Source organism: Podarcis filfolensis, assembly GCF_964270895.1.
Source record: "Podarcis filfolensis genome assembly, chromosome: 5".
NCBI classification, from domain to species: Eukaryota; Metazoa; Chordata; class Lepidosauria; order Squamata; family Lacertidae; genus Podarcis; species Podarcis filfolensis.
In genome coordinates, this window is record NC_139608.1 from 67,577,601 (window position 1) to 67,601,409 (window position 23,809).

Genomic DNA, 23,809 nt, shown 5'->3' on the forward strand with positions numbered 1-23,809 from the left:
CTACTATCTCCCTTCCTTTTGCATGCTTGGCCATCTGTTCCAGGAAGGCATCATCTATGTCTTCCGTTTGGCTTGGGGATCTATAGTAAACTCCCACAATGAGGTCACTGTTATTCTTCTCTCCCTTAATTTTGACCCAAATGCAAACAACAGCAAGAGGAAAGTGAGGTGGGTTGATGGGAGATGTTCAAGGAGTTTTGGAAGCAGATGTGTTTTATGCTGTTGGAGTTCTTCTGGGGTTACAGGACCTGGCCTGTGCCATCTTCTGATCCAGGGTGATCCTGGGAGCAAATAAAAGAGCCTTAAATATTGGGCAACAGACCCATTGCACTGAGTTATGCTTCGACCAAAGTATCTGAACTTTGTGCTCTCTCTTAACTGTGGTGACCTCATCCTGCTGCCCCAGCAGCAGCGTTTAAAGTCCGCCGGAGAAGGGTGTACACACAGGCCGTGTAAAACTTTCAGAGCAGCTCAGTTGTCATTTTTCACTAACCCCTCGCTGTCTCGCTAAACTTCCCCTGTGCCTGGATTTGCTTCAAAATGAAACTGTTCGGCGGCTTGTTGATTCTCTGCATGTCTCTGGCCGTGGGGACAGGCACTGAAGAGACAATTCAGGACAATGCAGCCCATCCATCAGCAGTGCCCGAGGAAGCCTCTTTTTCAGATTGGGGTATTGGGACCATCCGGGATGGCTTTGAGACTGTGAATGCCTATTTAGACTACGTATCAGAGCTGCTAGGAGGGAAGAACGGCGTCTGCCAGTACCGGTGTAGATATGGTAAGCTCCTCTTCTTTCACTTCTATTTAGCACTTGTTTCATTCCAGTTAGTGATAGCCTGGGCAAATTCAAACCTATATCAGCTTCTCAATAGTTGACCAGAATATTGCTTTCTATATAAGAGGCCTGCTGGGTGAGTCCATAGGTCCAGCCAGGGGTGAATCTGCTCTGAAAGTAATGAAGATTAAGCTTCAGGGCCCATAATTCTGGACTGGCCCCAGAAGCGACTTTAGTCCACAATGCTTTTTTTGAAAAACGATTCTAGTAGATGCAAACTGAGTCGCACGACTCAGATTGATTATTTTGTTGTTGCTGCATGTATTTCAATAACCATCCGTGGGTAGGGAAAATCCATGCCAAACTTCTGAGCATCGGAATTTCCCCAGCGGACTCCTTAAAGATGAACTTACGCTCAGCCAAAAGCCTTATTGAGCAAAGATTAGCGGACATTGAAAATCAACACAACCTCGCCAGGGGTGGGGGTGTCTGCTCCCCCAGGTATCACGGAATAACCCCACCACTTGGCCTTCCATCATACATGTCATCTCTTTCATCAGTACCACACCGACGTGCATTTATTCGTGCAAGGTTCAATGTCTTTCCATCGAACCTGCTGAACCACAGATTTTCCAAGGGTTTGGTGTCTCCGCTATGTGTGTGTGACGGGGAAACTGTTGAATCTCTTTCACATATAATGTTCAACTGTCCCCTACATAGCGTAGCCAGGGTTAAATTCCTGGGTCCTGCTTTACTGCGCTTGGTTGGCAGGCCTGTTGAGTCACACGCCGCACTGCTTTTGCAGGATACAGATCCTTCTGTAACTCTGCAGGTGGCGAGATTTCTGAATGCGGTTATCTCACAATCAAAAACCACCAAAAACCACCAACAACATCAAAACTAATCGAACTGTTATGATGAGAGTGCATGTCGGAGTTCGTCTTCAGTTTTCCTTTTCTGTGATCTGTCCCTTGGAGCTCTCCTGGCCCCAAGCTGTCACTTGGCTCTGCTCAATGACCCACCCTTGCATCGTGGTGTTCACCTCCTGTTGTTGGATATATCTGTTTTTATGTCCCTGTGTTTTTATGTTTGTACATATTTTATGGGCTAATAGCCGTAAATAAATAAATTGGACTATTTCAATAACCCCAAAGTTTGACAGTCAATAGCACAGATGTTGTAAAGGTAAACAGCCCCACTGAAGAATATAACAGTGGTTAGTTCATTGCTGGTTGCAAAGGGGCCCCCCATAACAATTCAAGTTTCAGGGCTCCCAAAATGTCCTGACCCTGTTCTCAATGTGACCAACCAGATGCCTGTGGCAACCCTGCAAGCAAGACCTGAGCACAGCAACTCTTGTGGCTGGTATACTTGGAGGTAGAGCATAGCCATCTTGTTATCATTTTTTTATTATCGTTGATGAACTTGCACACTTTGGCTAGGCTAGGCGTATTTGTTAATCTGGGCTACATACTGCTTGAAGTTTCCAAGCCATCATCATTAGCATAGTTTATGTAATCCTCATTTCACCTATTTAGAATGGACAAATATATCCTTTTACTTTTCCCTGAACCAGGCAACAGATACTTCAAAATTCAGACCTGGACTAGGGCAGCCTTTGCCAATCTGCTGTCCTTCAGATGTTTAGGACAACAACTCCCATCACAGACCCTCCAAGTGTCCTTAATTTCCAGGGTTGCCCCGATTTAGAGAATCCACCCCAGTTTCTGATTTGATCCTAGAATGTCCCGCTTTTCCTTACAATGTCCCTATTTTCACTGGAGAAATGTTGGGGGTATGGAGTCATCCAACCCCCAAGGTGTCTGAAGGCAATCCTGTATTGGGAAGGGTTTTTTAAAAAAAATGTTTAATGTTTTCTTATGTTTTTATATATGTTGGAAGCTGCTCAGAGTGGCTGGGGCAACCCAGTAAGATGTGTGGGGTATATGTTGGAGGATATGCCATCATCCCCATCCGTCCAAAATATCTGAAGGGCAACAGATTGATGAAGACTGGACTTTGAGAATCAGGCTTCCAGGTGCTGGGTTAGAAATTGCTTGCACCAGCTACTGCTACATGGGCAGTTCCCATCTGCATGCAGCTTCTGGAACTGTGCATGTGGTTTGTGTCAGGAGATAGGAAGCCTTAAGCAAAACAGCCAAGACTGCTGGTTTGGTCAGCTCGGATTTCTTCTTTAGGAGTAGAAACACTAAACATTTGCTGCCTAGAATGGTTTGGGGATAGTGAAGAACATCCACAATATCTCTGGAGGCCAAAAACTTTGTGCTTTTTCTTGTTTTGTTGAGACTAACAAGTTACAACCATACATTTTGCTTTTATGGTGCCTCCCACACTCCATTAACCTCTGAAATTGGTACCAATGGAGTCCCCAGGAGCTGTTAATCAATTCACTGCTCATTTCTTCCCCCCAGAGTGGACGGTTGTTATTCACCTTGATTTTTCTTTTCTGGGTCACAAAAACTCCTCAAGGCTTTGCATCTTAAAAAACAACAAGCAGACTGAGTATTTCTGTAATATGTGCAGCTGCCCAGTGCTACAGATGGTTTGGGTTCAATTCACACATTACAGTGGTACCTTGGTTCTCAAACTTAATCTGTTCCAGAAGTCTGTTCCGAAACAAAAGCATTCAAAAACCAAGGCATGCTTTCTCATAGAAAGTAATTCAAAACAAATTAATCCATTCCAGACTTTTAAAAACAACCCCTAAAACAGCATTTTAACATGAATTTTACTATCTAATGAGACAATTGATCCATAAAATGAAAGCAATAATCAATGTACTGTACTATAAAATAAATAAAATTTTATTTATAGATGAGGAAAAAAAATTTTCTTACCTGCACTGATGATAGCCATTGTTTGCATAGGGGGCTTTTATCCATTTCTGCAGTCACACAATCAATCAATCAATCAATCAATCAATCAGTAGCTGAACTGGGATCCACACAGTCACAAAAATACATTAACTGAAAAAGCCTCAAAAACAAAAGGGCAAAATAAATAGCAAAAACAAAAGCACCAAATACAAGCTCCAAATGTCACCTTAGAACACTGCAATCGGAAACTGATGGCTTGAATTACAATGGGGGGGGGGTTTCAAATTAGCAGCGCAACAAGGAACACAGGGGGACTCAAAACGTAGCACATTCGGCTTCTGAAAAAAGTTTGAAAACCGGAATACCTACTTCCAGTTTTGCAGCGTTTGGGTTCCAAATTGTTCATGAACTAAGCTGTTCGAAAACCAAGGTACCACTGTACATTTTAATGCAATGCAAACAAGTACCATCATCAAAGATTCAGCTGTTCGTCAGGTGTACATTCAACTGCAAACCTGGGTTAACAGCCATGTCAAGTGTGGGACATCCTTGAAGAAAGCAAGAAGAGGCCTGCTGGATGAGGCCCCGGGCCCATCTAGTCCAGCACCCTGTTCTCACAGTGGCCAACCAGGTGCCCACAAGACAGGATCGCACAATGCTCTCCCTTGGCTCATCCACCAAGGGGATGGGGGACCAGTGCCAGTAAAAGAAGGGAGGGATTTATCCTGTTATGATATGGCATCTGACATGTCATCGAGCGTTAGGGCACCTTGCCCCTCCATTTGTTCTTGGAATGCTGACAGCTAGGTTGGCAACCAGTGAAAGTTTGAAGAACTTTCTGTCTGTATCTGAAGTACAGGGACTTCCACAGACTATTTGGCTCCTGGAGAGTAAATAATGCAGTACCTCAGACCACTCTTCCACCCCCTACCACTCTGAAGGGCAATAAAGAGAATAATTCCTATATTTTCAGGGTATGTGTGTCATTGCTTAGGCAACCAAAAGGCATCACACACACACAGGGAATATTTACAAGTTTGGGGGAGTCCCAAGTTTTTAGAAGGTACAAAAACCCTGAGATGGAAATGCATTGTGTTTCTTGACCTAGTTGCATTTCCATTGTATACATAAACTGGATCATACAGAGGACAGAGAACCCACAGTATTGGGTTGTTGGCATGCAATGCTACTTATGGGAGACACATATTTGCTCATTGACTGTTGACATCTTTTGAAATACTACATTTTACATCAGATAAAATAAAAAACAAGATGTCAGGACTTGAATTTTTTGACAGGAAGCGCCCTTTCAAAATGAGTATTTAAATTCCGAATGTGAAATGGATGTTTTACATGTTGAGTGTTGGAATTAACCACTTTGCTAGATTTTTTAAAACACCTTTGCAAAATTAAATTTTAATTGCAATTCTAGTCTGTTGTAAATAGCATGAAATAAAGGATATGGATATGTATCAATATGAATGACTGCAACTTTATATTATGAAACTTGTTTGGCAACAGACTATGGGGGACGCTTGGAACAGTGCCAGTCATGGGACTCCAATATCCATCAACAAGGGCAGGGCCCAATCCTGCTTGTTGTAGCAGTGACATCACTCATTACCCTCTACTGTGCAGCAGCACTTCTGTACAGGGGCAAAGCTTGACTCCTATCTATGGTGGCCGCCTGCCATCTTACATCACCCAGATGCAATGCCCTGGCCATTAGATCAATGAACACTAGAGGTTTCATTGACCTATGGGCCAGGGACTTACATCTTGGGCCACTTAAAAGATCAGGTGGCTACCATAGATGGATTCAAGTTTCACCACCACCTGGTGCTAAAGGGCCCTTCCAGCCCCCTGGGGCCTTCAGCTGTTGCTTCTAGTCCTGTTCCCAAGGATGCCCAACTAAATTGATTCCTTGCTCTTTGGCAAAGCCAAGCCAGTCCTTTCCTGATGCTCACCAGCCCTGCAATAAGCTTTGTACAAAGTCCTCCTTTCCAAGGCTGTCACATCTAGAACTATTAATGCTTTCTTTGGGTGTGTTATCCACTTGTCTTACAGGGAAAGCACCAATGGCCAGGCCAGATTACAAGTCTCCAGAACCCAATGGCTGCAGCTCCTATTTCCTGGGTCTCAAGGTACCCGAAAGTGTATGTACTGCTAACATCTCATTACCCAGTGAAATGATTTACTAACCACACTTGCCTTTTCAGGCAGGGTTGTGATTGCTTGGTGCTTTTTGTCCCCTGATCTGTCCAGGCTCTCCAAATGGGAAGAGCGTCCCGCTCAATGTTTGCCCAGACAGCCACTCTCATCCTGATGTCAAGTGCAAGCTGTCTGCCTTGTGTGTGCCAGAGGTGACGGCTGGCTGCTGATGGCAAACAAAGCGATCACGTCTCAACTGACTGCTACCCATATAATTTACTGTTTGATTGGCCAGTCACCCGAGCATTTAGCTTCCAACTGTTGGTGGCTGCTGTGGTGAACAAATAAATCCTCTGGATGGGGACTGCATAAATGGATGCAGGATTCACGATTCCAATTATCTCCATAATTACAGAAAGGCAAAAATGAAAGAAAGCGGGATCTGTAATAAAAAGGAGTGGAAAAGCACTCCAAAGAGCCAGTGGCGTAGCGTGGGTTGTCAGCACCCGGGGCAAGGCAAGTAATTTGCGCCCCCTAACCCGTGGATTTGCGCCCCCTAACCCTAACCCCCAGATGTTGCGCCTGGTGCGGCCGGCCCCCCCTGCACCCCCCATGCTACGCCACTGGCCTTATGGGAAATTCAATGTATTTTAAAAAACACTTTTTTAAAAAAGCATTTTCAGAACTTTTTGTAAAAAAATGTGTATAGATTCCACCCAGGTGGGTCTTTGGAGAAATGGCTCTTGGGCCAAGTTGTGTTTGAAGGAGCACTTCCACTCTGTTTACATCTACTGAGATGTGTCACTGTTTCTCTCTCTATTCTGCTTCCACATCCACATGTACAGTGGTACCTCGAATTACAGATGCTTCAGGTTACAGACTCCACTAACCCAGAAATAGTACCTCGGGTTAAGAACTTTGCTTCAGGATGAGAACAGAAATCGTGCAGCAGTGGCAGGAGGCCCCATTAGCTAAAGTGGTACCTCAGGTTAAAAGCAGTTTCAGGTTAAGAACGGACTTCCAGAACAAATTAAGTTCTTAACCCGAGTGCCACTGTACTGTACTCCCAACAGCCACCAGCAATGGGAAATGGCAGAAAGCCAGGATCACACCAAAGCCAAAATCCTACGTGAAGAAGCATGACTGAACCTGCCTGAGAACACATCCCGCTGAATATAAATAAGACTGGCACCTGAGTAAACCTATAGAATTGGGCAGTATGGCTGCAATCTTATGCATACTTACATGGGAGTAAGCCTCATTAAGGACAGTAGAACTCTGTATGATACAAATATCAATCTTGCTGAAGCTTGTGTGAAATCTATTTGGCAGATGAGTGAAGAAATCCCAGCTAAAATCCTGCCTCACTCAGAAACTCCCCTCTCTGGGGTTGCATTTCCACTACACACTTACTTGGGAGCAAGTCCCAGTGAATTCAATGAGGCTTACTTCTAAATAGGCATGCACAAGGTTGTGCTGTAAGTCACAGTGTGTTATCGTCCCTCCCCCCCCCCAGCTCCTCGGAGGGAGTGAAATATGAAAGTGATACCAATAGCATAGGGATAATACAACAGTACTACCTTTCAGGCTTGTTGTAGCAATTTCTGAGATAATGACTGCAAAGTGTTTTGAACACATAAAGCACTTGCAAGTCCTCCTTGGCAGCCAAAAGGCAAAGTAGAAATCATTTTAAACATAGAATCAAATGAAAGCTTAGCAGTATTATTACTGCAGAAGCAAACAAACACAGGTGCTTATACCAAGGTCTCTGGAGATAGGAGTGTCAATGGTACAAAGCATCTCCTGAGGTTGCATTATGTGCTTCCCTAAAATGGAAACAACTCAGAAAAATCCTGAACAGGAAGAGAAACATAAGTATCTGTAGCTCAGATGAGATACCTGGATTTCTTTTACTCTAAAAAGTATCCCTCCCTCCCCCAGTTTTTCGAAGGAATCTCATAGACTGAGTTTGGCACTACACATCTGCTGTTATTGCAGCTCTCCATCCTTCAAACCACAAAAGACTGGCACAAAACATTAATTACGAAGAGCAGCCCTGATGATCTCAAGCAGGGAGTCTTGAACAGCCTCTCAAACACACGGAGGGAAACCAAGGAAGGAGAATAATTAGATCCTCAAGACTTGGCTTTATTCGTTTTTTCCTTTAACTAACAGATAAATGGCAAAGCAGTACTGCTCTCAGATTTACATCTGGCATCAAGTCACAGTTTGAAATATTTGCTACAAAGCCTCTTGAGGATCTTTAGCAGTTTTCTTATAAGAGTGATAGGAAGAGAGGAATGAGCAAGTTAATATTTACAAACATTCTGTTGTTTTGCAGTCTGTGTGTGCATTTTTATTTATTTATTTGGTGGTTTTGCAAACCCCCCGGGGTTACCCAAGCTTTCCAGTTGGGCTGCTTCCCGTTTCTGTTGGCACTCAATACCTGACCTCAGAATTACAGGGAGTTACAGGGAAATGCTCACATTGCTGGGATCTTCTTAAATAAGGTGCCTTCTATCAGCAACAGAACAGCTACAAGTAGCATGCAACCCTGTCAAGTTGCAGTCCTTTATCATGGATGGGTAGAATCTCTAAAATGTTTCGCCTTGCACATTATATAGGAATGATTGGGTATTAACCACACAACCCGAGAGGTGCTGAAAAGCAACAGTGCTTTTCATTTTAAAGCGCAAGACTGTGTACCTGGCCTGACCAGGGCCAGATTTAGGTTTGATGAGGCCCTAAGCTACTGAAAGTAATGGGGCCCTTTATATGTCCAGCTTTTGTCAACAACAAATTGTTGCTTTTTTTGTGTTGAATATATGCTAATCTATGGACCTAACAGGTATCTGAAGCCATTTACACATAACAAAATAGGTATTTTTTGGAAATGTACATCCAGTTTTTTTCCCCTTTAATTTTTTTTGGGGGGGGCCTCAAGAGAATGGGGCCCTAAGCTATAGCTTGTTAAGCTTATACATAAATCCGGCATTGACCTCCGCGGCGCACCAAGGCAAAGGCAGGAAAACGGACGGGGAGAGAGAGATCCGGCTTCCTCCTCTCGCCCGCCAGATCTCCGGTTGCCACGGGAGCAGCCTGCCGCCTGCGGGCGAGCGCGGTGCCAGCACCAACTGGCCGCTGCTCCCAACAGTCGCGGGCGGCTTGAAAGTAAGCAGCGCGCACGCCGAGGCGCGCCCGGAGGGGCGGCGTGACGGCGGTCTCCACTGATTGGCCGCCGCCTATATAGGCTAGGCAGGCAGCGCCGGGGAGCCACTTCGAGTCCTTGCCTACCAGTCCCCACCTGCGCTGCGCCGGGAAGGAGCAGGGAGGAAGGAACTTGTCCCTTCCGTCTGGACTTGCGCCCCCCCAGATGTTGCGCCCGGTGCGGCCGGCACCCCTGGCACCCCCCACGCTACGCCACTGCAAAGAGCTGACATGGTACCTGGATATGGACCAGATTGGAATGCATGAGTTGTAACTGATGGGCTTCGGTCCTAAATGCCAACTGGCACCATTGCCTCAGAGGGACTCAGCATCTGGCAGTTTGAGGCTGATGGGCAATATCTTCTTCTTTTCTTCTTCTTTGGCAATCACTCGTAGCCAATTAAGATAGTCTTCCATAAACAGGATTTTAACAGTGGGTTCATAAGTGACTGTGGAGGCCAATTCTGGATCCACACGTCCTTCCACAGTGGGGACATAGGCTTCCAGGTGGGAGTTGGTCATGGTGAGGGTTTGCCAAACGTGCCTTCCTCTTAGCACGTTTCTCCCTTTCGTTCGAGTGTTTTGAGTTCGAGTGTCTTCAAAGCCCACGACACCTTTGGTAAAGGCTGTTCTCCAATTGGAGCACTCTCAGACCAATGTTTCCCAGTTGTCAGTTTTTCTATCACATTTTGTAAGATTTGCCTTGAGAGAGTCTTTAAACCTCTTTTGTTGACCACCAGCATTACGCTTTCCATTTTAAGTTTGGAATAGAGTAGTTGTTTTGGAAGATGATAATCAGGCATCCGCACAACATGACCATTCCAACAAAGCTGATGTTGAAGAATCATATATAAATGACATTGTCCCCCTGTTCTGTAAACGTGAATTGCTCCTTGTCAGTGGAAGCCTCGCCATACGTGGCTTGATGTTTCCTTGGAGAAGATTTGTCCTTCTTTGATGCTGGTCAGCAAATGAAATATATTTCACTGTGTTCAGGGTGTTATCTGACCGAGAAAAGAAATATGTGTGGTTCATTGACATATTCAGGTCATCTGTGGCGAAGGTGGATGATGACAAGCCTGTTCTTGTATTAACTGCCATCTCTGTAGTCAAAAGCCATGGGCAACCACATGTTAGGACAGCCTTCCCCAACCTGGTGCCCTCCAGATGGTTTGGACCACAGCTCCCATCAGCCTTGACCAGAGGCTGATTTAAGACAATGGTAACCAACAAGATGCCAAGTTCAATCCCTGACATCTCCAGCTACGTCTGGGAGAAACCCCTTCCTGAAACCTTGGAGAGCTCCTTACGGTCATTGTGGGCACTGCTGAGCTTAGTGGACCAATGGTCTGATTTGGTATGAGGCGGCTTCCAATGTTACTCCTTTGAGGGGAATTGGGAGCCTACAAAATCTGAAGGACACCATGTTAGCTCTGCACAAGGAACTATGGCATTGTTTCCCAAGACAAGTGACATGGCTATTTGATAGGCATAAAAGGTAAAGGTAAAGGTACCCCTGCCCGTACGGGCCAGTCTTGACAGACTCTAGGGTTGTGCGCTCATCTCACTCTATAGGCCGGGAGCCAGCGCTGTCCGCAGACACTTCCGGGTCACGTGGCCAGCGTGACAAGCTGCATCTGGTGAGCCAGCGCAGCACACGGAAATGCCGTTTACCTTCCCGCTAGTAAGCGGTCCCTATTTATATACTTGTACCTGGGGGTGCTTTCGAACTGCTAGGTTGGCAGGCGCTGGGACCGAGCAACGGGAGCGCACCCCGCCGTGGGGATTCGAACCGCCGACCATGCGATCGGCAAGTCCTAGGCGCTGAGGTTTTACCCACAGCGCCACCCGCGTCCCTTTGATAGGCATAGCTATTGTTTAATCTCACTGCAGCATGTTTTTCTCATCCTGCTGGTCTCCTAAGACCCATCAGTATCAGGCAGTTCAATCCGTTGCAGCTAATCCATGCAAAATTAAATTTTATAAACAGCATTCAGAGAAGAAATATGAGGGGAGGGAGGGAAGCAATGTTGTGTGTTAGAGAATCTTTTCTTCCCTCTCCTTTCATGTACAGCTGGATATGGGTATCCCTGCCATGACTAAGTGTTGCAACCAGCTGGATATATGCTATGATACCTGCGGGGCCAACAAATACCGCTGCGATGCCAAGTTTCGCTGGTGTTTGCAGTCCATCTGCTCCGACCTCAAGCGCAGCCTTGGCTTTGTCTCCAAGGTGGCAGGTGAGTTTCCCACCCAGGGATGCATTAAGTGGAAGGAAGTGTAACTCAGTGACGGCTGACTTCCTAAGCAGTTGGTGGGAATGAGGCAGTAGGGAGTGTCCTTTGAAGGGGTGAAACTTTTTTTTTCCAAATTTCTTCAGTCTCAAAAACATGTTTTTGGGTGTGAGGAATTCAAATTGGCTATTATTTTTGTGATTGGACAACATTTAGCTTGGTAAGTCTATGCTTGATGAAGAAGCACATAAACTGCTTTTGGAAAGCCAAATAATTTTAATTTTACCTTCTGAAAATGCCAAGTAATGGTATTTCAAATTATATTTTAATAAGCACCAAAGATGCTAACACCACAGCCAGGCAAAAATGGCACACACTTTTACACAGCATCAGCAGGAGCTGTTACAAATGGAAAGTGGACCGGGCAAACATAAGCTGCATAACATACATTTAAAGCTGTACGCTACCACTTTAAACAGCCATGGCTTCCCCCAAAGAATTCTGGGAGCTGTCATTTGTTAAGGGTGCTGAGAGTCGTTAGGAGACCCCAGTTCCCATCAATTCTCAGAGTTGCCTAGGAAGAGGTGTTGGTGGTTAAACCACTTTGTGAACTGTAGCTCTATGATGAAATAGGAGGTCCTGTAACAACTCTCTGTACCCTTAACAAACCACAGCTCCCAGAATTCTTTTGGGGGAAGCCATGGATGGTTAAAGTAGTAGTGTAGTGCTTTAAATGTATGTTGTGATGTGGCCATAAACATGTAGTCTGTGTCTGGGCCCAGGCAAATGTTGGGTTCATGAGCTGCCAATTAGCTACCTCAGTGTAAAGATAGGAAGATGTGCCCATGTTGGTTGTTTTTTCCCATTTCTCCAGTCTTAAATTGGGTTACTCGTATTTCTACATATGTTTTCAATCCTTTCTTTTTTTAAAAAAAGAAGTCTTCAGGCATATTTGTATGCATTTCTACGTGCGGTTCTCCTGATGCACACCTTGTCACAGTCAACTTTTTTTTTTTAGTTTATTCATTTTCGAGAGCAATTTCCCCCAACAGAAGGCGTGTTACCTTCACTGTGAGTTTTTGTGCGCAGCTTTCATTAATATTACATTTTTGTACATATTCTTTGGCTGGAGAAATGCAGTGCAAAATCTGGAGACGGGCCAATTTCCAAGCAGCATTTCAGTATTGTAGTGGGAGAAATTTGGGGATTTAGCGTTAAAATGCAAACTAAATCAATTTCTCCCCCTTCACTCCTCCTGTGTAGATGAGCAGATTTTCAGAAAGATTCCCTAGGAATCTTAATAAGTGGGTTGGGGAGGGGGAGGAGTGTACTGCCTAATGTGTGCTGCTTTGAAAAATATTGTTCCCACAGTGTCTAGCCTTTCTCTCTCCCCCCCCCCCCGCCCATTTACCCCTCTCTAGTTCAGCTTCCAGCAATTAGATGGCAAAGGGGTCACTAATTTATTTTCCAAGTGTAACAATTAAGATAAATGGGGAAGTTCAGAGCTGCTGATGCAGCCTCTCAGCAGATTCTCTAAGACAGTTTCCCTCATCATTGGCTTCCTGTCTCATTAGGATGATGGAACGTGTGTGGTTTTAGTACTTATAGGTGTACACAACCTACTAGAAACCGAAGAAAAAAAGCATGCCAGTTGCCCTGTAGAGATTATATGCTGTGAGCTTCTTAGCGATTCATCACTTGCATCAGGGATGGGGAATCTGCAGGTGTTGCTCAGCTTCAACCATCCTTGACCATTTTCCCCCTCAGCCATTCAAACCTTTCAGATATACCAGCTTCCCATTTTCCTAGATTTCCTCTGCACCATGAGGATCAAAACTTATATTAAACTGAAGTAATGGAACTCCCCACTTAATTATGGGTCTTCCCCTTGCACTCCTAGATCTCATTTTTGCCAGGGATGCAGGAACCTTTATTATTATTATTAATAATAATAATAATAATAATAATAATAATAATGTACCACCCTATACCTGGAGGTCTCAGGGCAGTTCACAGAATAAAAGCGAAATATAAAACTGCAAAATACATAATCAAAACAACAACAACCCAATAACACCCCCCCCAAAAGCCACAGTTTAAAAGGGCATAGAGTGTCAATCAAATCAACCAAAGGCCTGGTTAAAAAGGAATGTTTTTGCCTGTTGTATAATGAAGGCGCCAGGTAAACTTCCCTGGGGAGAGCATTCCTCAGACGGGAAGCCAGAGCAGAGAAGGCCCATGTTATAAATGTAATATCTTGTTTAACTGTTAATAAGAAAGGGAACAGTCAAGTATAGTAAGGGTATGGAACCTTTCTCCTACAGGCCAAATTTGGCCTGCCAGACTTCTCCATTTGGCAAGCTTTGGCATTTGGGGCAAGCTACGCCCACCTGCCCTACACCTGATGTCAGGTATGAGAAAGGCAAGGGCGGAGCTTGGCCAAAAGGGGCTTTGCAGGCACTTAGTGCCTGAAAAGCTCCTTGTGCAGTGCTTGCAAAGCACCCAACAACCCGATGTTGAGCGCTTCAGAAACGCTACGCAAAGGGCTTTGCAAACCCTATGATTAATGCTTGGCAAGCGCTGAGGGGAGAACTTGCAGAATGCTTTGTGCAGCACTTCCCAACCAGCCCAACAACCCGCTTCTGAAGCACTGGGCTTTCAAAACTTGCTCAGTCCTAGGCACAGCACCCAGCTATCAGGTGGTTGTTGGGTGTTTGGGAAGAACTGGGCAAGCCCTTTGAACGACCTTGTCTCCATCGTCATGGGTCAACAGTGACCGGCGTCAATAACCCAATATCATCATGACTTCAGATGATTGACAAATGGGTGGTTCCCCATCACCACCTGGCAAAGTTGGCCCAAGAGGTTCAGGGGAGATAAAGATATAGCCTTCTGGGCCAAAAGTTTCCCCACCCCTGGACTATAGTGTGATATTCTAGTGAGCATCCACAAAATAGTCTTTGGCTGAGCACAAACATGACAACATTATAGGGAAAGGTGAGGTAGAAATCCTAGCTATAAACAAAGAAATTTGCAATGCAAATGACAGAACTGCTTATCAGCTACATGAGACACAGGAAAGTGGAAACTGTAGCTTACCCCCCACAGAGCTACAGTTCCCAGCACCATTCCTGGGGATTCTTTAGGGGAAACCATGCACTTTAGATGTAAGGGATGTCTCCATAGCCTAGCACTTCTCAGCTGGCAGTTCCAATTAAGTTAAACTAGCTCCCCTTGGTATGATGGATCATGAAACTGTCTGTATGACAAGCAGCTGCCTATAGAGAAGCAGACCAAACCTCAGTAGGCACACAGTGGAAATTGGTGATTGGTCCTGACATGCTCCTCTTTGTCCTCTGTTCCAGCATGTGAATCAGTAGCCGACGCCGTATTTAAAACAGTCAGGACTCTGGGCTGCCGCCCTTTCATGGACAGCCAAAGAAGCGCTTGCATTTGTCAGGAGGAAGAACGGGAAGAGTTGTGAGGTGAGCGTCAAACTGCCTGACAGCGATAGCTCTGAATTCATGCGCCCACTTGCTTAGAAGTGGGTCCGCTCTCTACTCCCTACACAGGTGCAATTTTTGGCAGCGGTTACATTAGGGGAGCAGATCATTGCGATCACTGCAAATGCCTTAATTGCAGCTTGAAGACTGGAACCGATTGCCTTGGCCCGGCACCCTCGTCTGTTCCATCTGACAACTTCTTTCACCTTCCCAAAGCATCTGTTTGGCATAATGACAAACCTCAGTGAAGACCAACTGTGATGTGTGTGTGTGAGCATTCCAGATGTGACAAAGGATACAGAGAAAACGTGACATTGGCTATAGTACATTTCCGCAGCGAATTTTCACACAGCCGACTGGCTGTTATCACCAGACATTTAATGCTGCCATAGTGGTGTAGAGCCAGTCAAGGGTCATGAGAATCCCATTCTATTGGAAAAACAGGTGCAGGGTTGCACCAGTAGTCCTGGATCATGGACTACTCAACAGCACACAGAATGGCTGGTTCTGGGGATTTCCCAAAAGACAAAAAAAGAGGGAAGAATGACAAGATCACAGTGTGGGTTTTGAAGTTACTCTTAATTTTATTTCCATTAAGGCATTGCTCCACTTAAAGAGAAGCAACATACATATTGCTTAATAACAAGAAACAAAGGTATATTGACTATTTGAAAAGTTTATTATGGTAGGCCATTGTAAAACTAACTTTTATTAAATAACATATATAGTTCAAAATAACATCAGAGCTTGCCGGTAACATTTACGATGCACTCTTCTAGCTACAAAGGATTACTATTATTTTACAACTTCGGGTGGCACAACTATATATTTTTTTAGAACCATCCTCATTCTTCCAAAATATAACTCTTAGACCCTCTGGGTTATTTCTCTGTAAACACAAATTGCCACTTGTCCCAAATTTGAACGTTTTTGATATTTTGCCTGTTGCCCTCTGATAAAATAACACCATGATTCCTTTTCTAAACATATCCTGCTGCACCTAAACTTATGTTCTCTGGTTCTTGATTATCTGAAACTCTTGGAGCTGTTTTTAACACTGTTGAACTTGTCCATCCATTTACATTATGAATGCCTTACAGAATTTACTCTTTTCAGTACAGTATTTACTCTTTTCCATGATCCCATAACTAAATAAATCCCCCCTACCTATGTAGGCTATCCTGTGATAAGTGTGTTGTCTCCCAATATTTCATTCCTCCATCTGGGTTGATGTTTGGTAGGTCCATCAGTTAGTTGTTGAGCTTTGTGGAAATTCCCCCCTTATGTCAATTCCACCTTTGAAATCCCGGTAATGGCAGCCCTACATCAGTTTCCTATACTGCCTTTTATCATTATATTTTAAATTCCTAACAATAGGTGTGCATGATGAGAGCAATATGATCAAAACATTACAAAACATAAATGCTCTGTTATTTGGGATGGAGAATGGAGATTCACACTATAAGAATGCTACAATTAATGAACTTCCTAGTAATACACAGTTAGCAAGTTAAAACATATAGAATTTTCAGCACCTAGTTCCAAACCTTTTTTATTTTTTTAGTGTAGATTATATAGTTTGAACACATGGTGCATGTATCTTACATCGGTGCTGACAGTGAGCCTATGCAAGGCATTTGGCTACAACCAACAAAATATTTCTTAATAATCCTTACAAAAAGTAGAGAGAAGATATAGGAAGAGGACAATGCAAAGGCTTTAAAGGGGAACAACACGAATTCTGGACTTTCCTGGCCGGAGCTTGCCAAAGGCATTTTCCTGCTTGTGTTGAAGGATAAAAGGGAGCCTTCCCCCCATTCTATATATTGAAACTAACTTGACTGGAAGTTTAATTTTATTACACCTGAAGGCAGCATCTCACCTGAAGGCAACAGCTGCCCATTCCCCAGCATCTGCTGCATAAGGCAGCTGCCCCCTTCTGCCTAATGGTAGGACTGGCCCTGATTCTAGCATAAGTACTTTGTGGACTATAGAGAAAGATGTTCCCCAACAGTATCACTGAAGTCCACAAAATTTATTGAATAGGAAATAGAGACTAAGTTGGTAACCCTATTCACCCTTACTTTGGAGTAAGCACTATTGGGCAAGGTGGTACTTACTTCTGAGCAGACAGTAATAGAGTTGCATTGCATTTCTTTTCACTGAATCCAGTAACTTCAATTAATCCTATGAGCTTCAGTGGTCATGCAGCCATCTTTTACTGGGTGAGCTCTATCACACTGACATTTGGATTGGTGTTCATGAATCTGTCGCTGTGAAGAGCTTCAACACCTTTCCAGACTGCAAATTACTATGCCACTGGTTCATCTCGCTTTAGGAAAGATTTTTCTAGGTCATGATGATATAGGATCTCACCATTTAAATACTATAAAGTGGTTCAAAACTCCTAGATTTTGAACCACCCTGCACCCTCTGCACCCCTTAGTTTGTGTTGATTTCAACACCTAAAAATGATAAAGTGTGCTAGTTAAGTTGTTGGTATGTTGCAGACAGTGTCCCCCTCCTCTATGTCAGTGTAGCCTTGTAAAAAACCCAAATTCCTATTCATGAAAATGTTATAGATCTGGACATTTTACATGCTCTTTGAACTAATGATTTCTAACAAAAATTGGTACCATTGTCATCCCTGTGATTCGAATGGCCCATCTAATTTTTCTCCAACCATCCATTATCAGACATCAAACAGCATTTGGTTGAGATTGCATCTAATCTGACCTTAGCAAAGATCATAGGCTTTCACTGGGGAAAGAAGAAATCACATGGTTTTGTTTTGTTTTATATGTTGCCTTTATTTTCTTGCCAAACACAGATGACTGCTCACTATCGAAGGTACATAGGAGAAAGCATCAGTGAGACAGCATGTTCACAAGATAAGACAGCCTTTGCCAACCTGGTGCCCTCCAGATGCTTTGGACTACAAATCCCATCAGCCCCAACCAGCATGGAGGCTGTAGGCCCAAAACGGGGGTCATAGTCTGGTGGGATCTAGGTTGGTGAAGGCTGAGATAGATCTACTTCTCCACGTCAATTCTAATGGGACCACCTGTGAGGATGCGATTAGCCACGTGACTGGCTTCCTCTTCCTCTTCCTCTGCCCATCTGCGCATCCGTCTGCGGCAGCCCTGGGCACAGCGAGAACTCTCATCCGTCACTCCACACACAAGGACACGGCAGTGCAGGAACACTTCCTGAATACAAAAGGAGATAAACAAATATGAAGCATCCCAAATGGCCTGGGGGAATCTGTCACGCACATCTGCAGAATCCAGGGATTTGCTAGGTACAGGAAACAATTCAGGTTGGTGGGGGGTAGCAGTATTTGTACAGAAGCCAGAAACCCAGAAAACATCCTATTTTGCCTCTCAATCATATGCAACCTATAGGCTTCTGCAGTGGCATGTCTGAAACAGAAGTTCAGAGAAGCAACCTGGCTAGGCTTGGAGCTTTTGAGGCTATGAGGCTTACAAATGATTCTGCCTGGGGCTTAGTATTCATTCTTTCTTCAGTGTAGTCTGCTCCTGAGAAGAAGAAATCGACTGAAAAGGCTGCACTGGGATTTTATGCCACAAAACAAAGCAGGTCAAGTATTGATCCAGCAGACACCTCCACTCCAAACCGCCAGACTTTTGCGTACATGTTTTGCATATTATTTGCATTGAAAATGAGCTTAAATAAGAAAGAAAGAAAATCATAACAGATAGGTCACAAAGTCTTAAAACCAGACAGGTTGTACGTAATTTTAGGTTGCAACAGTATTCAATTCCTGAACAGGAGTTGAAAGTGGTGCCAACAAGCTAGACAGATAACATAGTTTCAGCTTCTGCTGCACTCTTTTCTGTCTCTTTTCCAAGTAGAGGGAATATCTACACCAGTGGTTTTCAATCTTTTTGAATCCACGGCTCCCTTGACCAACTACATTCTTTCTGCAGCAGCCCATGGGGCTCAGGAACCCAGTTATGTCACCCCTTGCCTGCAGAGCTAGCAGAGCCTCTCACCCTTTTGCAAATACCATCCCTTGTGGAGTGTTTCCTCAGCCTCCTCTCCTCTCCTCTCTCCTTGGGAGTCCTCCGGGCTGCCACAGCTGCCACCCCTGGTCTCTGAGCTCCACCTCCAAAGAGAGGTGCCTCCTCACACTGCCCCACAGGGGCTTGGGCAGCACCTCTGGCCAGCCCCAGAGGCACCAATCGCCTGAGGAGCTTGTAACCAGGGCTGCTGCAACAAACAGCTGTGGAAGCCTTTGGGAGGCAGAGACGTGAGAGGGCATCAGAGGAGGGAGTGAAGGAAAGAGGGACAGAGGCCAGTGCTGCCCGCGACAATATTGCATCATCCTATTGCATTATATGTGTGTGTGCATTGTATACATACATATATACATATACATATATATATATATATATATATATATATATATATATATATATATATTCTCAGTCACCCTCTTTGTCATTCCTACACTGTCAGTATGAAAGTATGAAATAAAAGCAGAAGACAGGGAACCAGCATTAGGAAAAGCATCTCCAGCAAACTGTTATCCTTATCCGCTTCCTAAAGTGAAATCCCTTATAAAGAACTGGAAGAAGGCAATGCATCTCTGATTTGCATCCTTCAAGGGCACCTCCTGCATCTATTGTCCATGCATGTGTCAGATGTTTTGCTATCAAACTGCTAAAGGAGCAGCTGCTACGCATTTTCACTCACCTTGTTGTCCTTACCCACAAATTTGAACACTGGGACTTGGAAGTGCTTGGCCAGATGATCTTTGGATGTGTATTGCTTCACAGAGTCATCAGAAACACAGCTGAAGAAAGAGAAAAATGTTAATGGTTTTCACAGACATGGGTGGGGGAATTGCAACACGTTCCTCCAAGAACAGAGGCAGCAGGGTAGAGAAGCTGACTCTCCGTGCTTAATAGATGTGTTAGTGGCATAACATCCAAAAATGAAGAGCGGATGGAAAAACAGAAGTGAGAATCAATAGCACTGCCAGAAATTGGGGGAGGGGGGAAGCAGCCAGAAAAATTGTCAGAATGCACAGTGAATCTCTGAGCATGCTCCCTCTCTCTCTCCCCCCCTCCTGAAAGTCAAGTAATTGGCCAATGTATTGCAATCAAGATTATCCTCAGTTCACCTTTTTGACCAGAGATACACAGATAATAAAGAGCTGGCTCAAGCAGACATTAGCATTTAGTTCAAAGAATATAGTTTCAGAACTAAAGGCGCTCTGGAAACATCATCATCTCTTCCTTCCCTTTCTGATTATTCTCAAAAACACCAAATTATCACAAAAATAAAGTAACTTTTCACAGCAGCCTTTTATTTTATCCTGTTGATTCATTGGGTCTTGTAACAGCTTTGCAGCTTGGATTGTAGGTACTAAGGCAGGAAACAAACCATAGTTAAAGGTGGCTTGAAAGAAGGATATGCACAAATCTTGAAGGTCTACATAAAGGCTGAGGATCAGTTTTCAGCCCAAGGGCTGCATTTGAACCTGGGATAGCTCAGTAGATAGAGCATGAGACTGTTAATCTCAGGGTCGTGGGTTTGAAATGATTCTTGGACTAGATGTCCCCCATGGTTCCACTCCAACTCTACATTTCTGTAATAATAATAATAATTTATTATTTATACCCCGCCCATCTGGCTGAGTCTCCCCAGCCACTCTGGGCGGCTCCCAATCAAATGATAAAAACAGTACAGTGGTGCCTCGCAAGACGAAATTAATTCGTTCCGCAAGTCTTTTCGTCTTGCGCGGTTTTTCGTCTTGCGAAGCACGGTCCGTCGCAACTGCACCTCTTCAAGCGGCTTTAAGAAAAAAGGAAACAAACTCGCAAGACGTTTTCGTCTTGCAAAGCAAGCCCATAGGGAAAATCGTCTTGCGAAGCAGCTCAAAAAACGAAAAACTCTTTCGTCTTGTGAGTTTTTCGTCTTCCGAGGCATTCGTCTTGCGAGGTACCACTGTACAGCATTAAATATTAAAAACTTCCCTAAACAGGGTTGCCTTCAGATGTCTTTTAAAGATAGGATAGCTGCTTATTTCCTTCACATCTGAAGGGAGGGTGTTCCACAGGGTGGGCGCCACTATCGAGAATGCCCTCTGTCTGGTTCCCTGTAACCTCACTTCTTGCAATGAGGGAACCGCCAGAAGGCCCTTGGCACTGGATCTCAGTGTCCGGGCTAAATGATGGGGGTGGAGACGCTCCTTCAGGTATACAGGACCGAGGCCGTTTAGGGCTTTAAAGGTCAGCACCAACACTTTGAATTGTGCTCGGAAACGTACTGGGAGCCAATGTAGGTCTTTCAATACTGGTGTTATGTAGTCCCAGCGGCCACTCCCAGTCACCAGTCTAGCTGCCCCATTCTGGATTAATTGCAGTTTCCGGGTCACCTTCAAAGGTAGCCCCACATAGAGCACATTGCAGTAGTCCAAGTGGGAGATAACTAGAGCATGCACTACTCTGGCAAGACAGTCTGTGGGCAGGTAGGGTCTTAGCCTGCGTACCAGGTGGAGCTGGTAGACAGCCGCCCTGGACACAGAATTAACCTGTGCCTCCATGGACAGCTGTGAGTCCAAGATGACTCCCAGGCTGCACACCATGATTCCATGATTTCCTTCTGGACAACTTCCCAGGGGGCCCATGCCAATGGAGAGTGGGGCCAGAGACAACAGGGAACAGAGCAATGGATGCGAATGTTACCTTTGAATAGAAGGCTACTTTCTATATTCAAACCCGCACTCCTCTCTATGGCCTCCATCCAGGTAACATCCAGTTAAGCAAGAAACATTACCAGAGTTCAAGGCAAATTCTAGCCAGGAAGAGGGGGAGAGTCCCATGAGCCAGATAAAGAGGTCTGGAGGACCACATTTTGCCTTCAAGTCCTTGCTCTACACTTATTCCACACAGGCCTGCCAAATCTAGTTGACCAGAGGTGCCAATGAGTCAGTCAGATGCATACTTTGCAAGGCAATGCCTATTTCAAGCTGTATTTGGCTCCCACAAGAACTATTTGTCTCTCTCCAACCAGAGATTCTTAGGGATGATTATATCTCTGAGGTTTGGGGGCCTGTGATACCAAAAAATGGATGAGTCATACAGTTATCTTAGTAGGTTTTCATCTGAACATGACACGGCATCTTATTCTCAACCCAGTTAATCCAGAATTGAAACTAGTGGAATTAATTCAGAGGAAGTAGATGAAGTATGCACTGTAAATGTCATTCCCTTCAAAAGTATGATATAATAGTACGGAAACTGCCCCAGCTATGAATTAATTGAGAAGAGGGCAATCCAAAATTATGTGATGTATTGTATCTGGTGTTTTCTTTTTACAGGAGCAGAATCTTTTCTGGAAGGGGATTTAAAAAAATAATAATTGATAGATGTTATTTTTCAGTAACCTGTCCTTTCAAAAAGAAAAAAAAAGAGAAAGAAGCCATCTGGTTTTGCAATATAAGACAACATGGCATTTTTCTTTCCAGCAACCTAATCTCAGGAATGTGGACTTTGAATGTTCTAAACGCTGTAGATAGGAAGAGGAAAGAAACAGACTTGAACTATTATGCTCTTCCCCTGGGTATAATGATATTTAATACTTGGACTTATGGCATAAATAGCTAATTAACTGCTTATCCAGGGGTGGGAAAGAAAGGGCTCATTGGGCAGGATTTAATTACATTTTTAGTCATAATGATTGCCACTTGAATGCAGCTCCTTACATTATCACCAAAAAGGAGGAGATGTTTTAGTTAACATATGAAGCATGCTCCAAACCTTGTTGTTGTTGCAGATACACATCCCAGGCACTCGCTGTCTAAAGGTTAACATACCGTATATGTAGAGAAAATTAATGTACTGTTGTGATTTATGTTCCTCTGTTATTCAAAGCTTATGCCATATTACAACAAACTAACACCTCTGGGACATGATGTGGCATTTGAAGAGTGGCTGGGGCAAAGCAGTCAGATGGGTGGGGTGTTTAGAGATATATGGGAGAGACAGCAAGCAACTGGGCACCTGGAATGTAGATCACAACTACAAGCTTTGCCTGAATAGGCAAGTGTATGAATGAGTTGTGTGAGGAAGACTGAGTGGCAGCAGTTCACAGGGACCTCATTTGGATTGTGGAGGACTACCAATGTTGCTTTAGGACTAGAAAAACCTGGCTTCCGCACCTCCATGATACCTGTTCAGTGAATTTGTGAATAAAACTGAAGTCTCCAGTGTGTTCTCTTCTAAAAATGACTGATTGACTCTTGCCAATAGGAAGATTACCCTAAAATAAGAGTGTAACTGAAGTCTATTATCATGACGCTCTTTCATCTCCTCTTCTCCAGGCTAAGCATTCCCAGTTCTTCCAACGGGTTTTCCTCAGACTCACTTCCCAAAACCCCTCACCATCCCAGTAATCACTCCCTGAAAAAGCTCCATTTTGTCAATGGGTTGTTGTTATTATTGTTATTATTTACAATATGTGGTTTCCAGAAGTGAGCACTGTAATTCGGGTGGAATTCACCGAACAGTTGCCAATGGCAGAAGACATCTGCAGGGATTTCTGTTTGTACATCAGGGTCCCCCCTATGAAATTGGCTCTAGGTGGGTTGGCGGCCCACACCTCACCCCACTGAAAAGGATGTGGGGGTTGTTCCATCTGGCAAGCTGAAATGCCTTGATGGAAGGCTTAACATTGGGCGACACTGAATTTCTCCCTCAGTTCTCCAGATGCAGCCTGAACATGGTGTATAAATTCTTTATCGCGAGTGTTTATTTTTCAGACTCCCTAGGATGTTGGCCCTATCAGTGCCCAAAAATAGATGTTATATCTGAAAACAGCAAATTCTGCTTAAATCCAGCAAAGCAGAAATAAAGTTCCTTTGCAGGTTTTTTGTGCGTGGAAATAGCCTACATATTTGAGGGTTGTTTACATGCAATCTAATAAAGAATTATGAAGTCGGTATCAAGCAGTTATTCACAGACCACAGGCTACGTGCCTGGCAAATTTTCAATTTAAAAAATGAGTTTAGGGTTAGCAGTTTTAAAATTGCTCCAAAGGCAGCGGGTACAAAGATGGTCTCTAGAGGGAATT

At 44.2% G+C, this 23,809-nt stretch overlaps 2 protein-coding genes across 8 annotated transcripts in view; one reads left to right on the forward strand and one right to left on the reverse strand.

The window, feature by feature from the left end:
- The first annotated feature begins 417 nt into the window (after positions 1-417).
- On the forward strand, positions 418-23,147 carry PLA2G12B (phospholipase A2 group XIIB). Of its 5 annotated transcripts, none has more exons than XM_083614264.1 (5): positions 418-778; positions 5,680-5,768; positions 11,045-11,210; positions 14,570-14,689; positions 23,061-23,147. In XM_083614264.1, the coding sequence occupies exons 1-4, from the start codon at positions 541-543 to the stop codon at positions 14,686-14,688; spliced, it is 612 nt and encodes a 203-aa protein (XP_083470390.1). In that variant the 5' UTR covers positions 418-540; the 3' UTR covers position 14,689; positions 23,061-23,147. The 5 variants fall into 5 exon arrangements, with proteins under 5 accessions (XP_083470390.1, XP_083470389.1, XP_083470391.1 ...); XM_083614263.1 differs by lacking the exon at positions 23,061-23,147 and adding an exon at positions 18,235-18,436; XM_083614265.1 differs by lacking the exon at positions 23,061-23,147 and adding an exon at positions 17,538-17,728.
- The window catches only part of OIT3 (oncoprotein induced transcript 3), a 33,713-nt gene continuing 27,395 nt past the window's right edge, over positions 17,492-23,809 (reverse strand). For all 3 annotated transcript variants that reach the window (XM_083614132.1, XM_083614133.1, XM_083614134.1), the window contains exons 8-9: positions 19,427-19,526; positions 17,492-17,916 (exon numbers count right to left, since the gene is read on the reverse strand). In XM_083614132.1, coding sequence (XP_083470258.1) covers positions 17,740-17,916; positions 19,427-19,526 — 277 coding nt within the window. In that variant the 3' untranslated portion in view covers positions 17,492-17,739. The remainder of the gene's footprint in view (positions 17,917-19,426; positions 19,527-23,809) is intronic.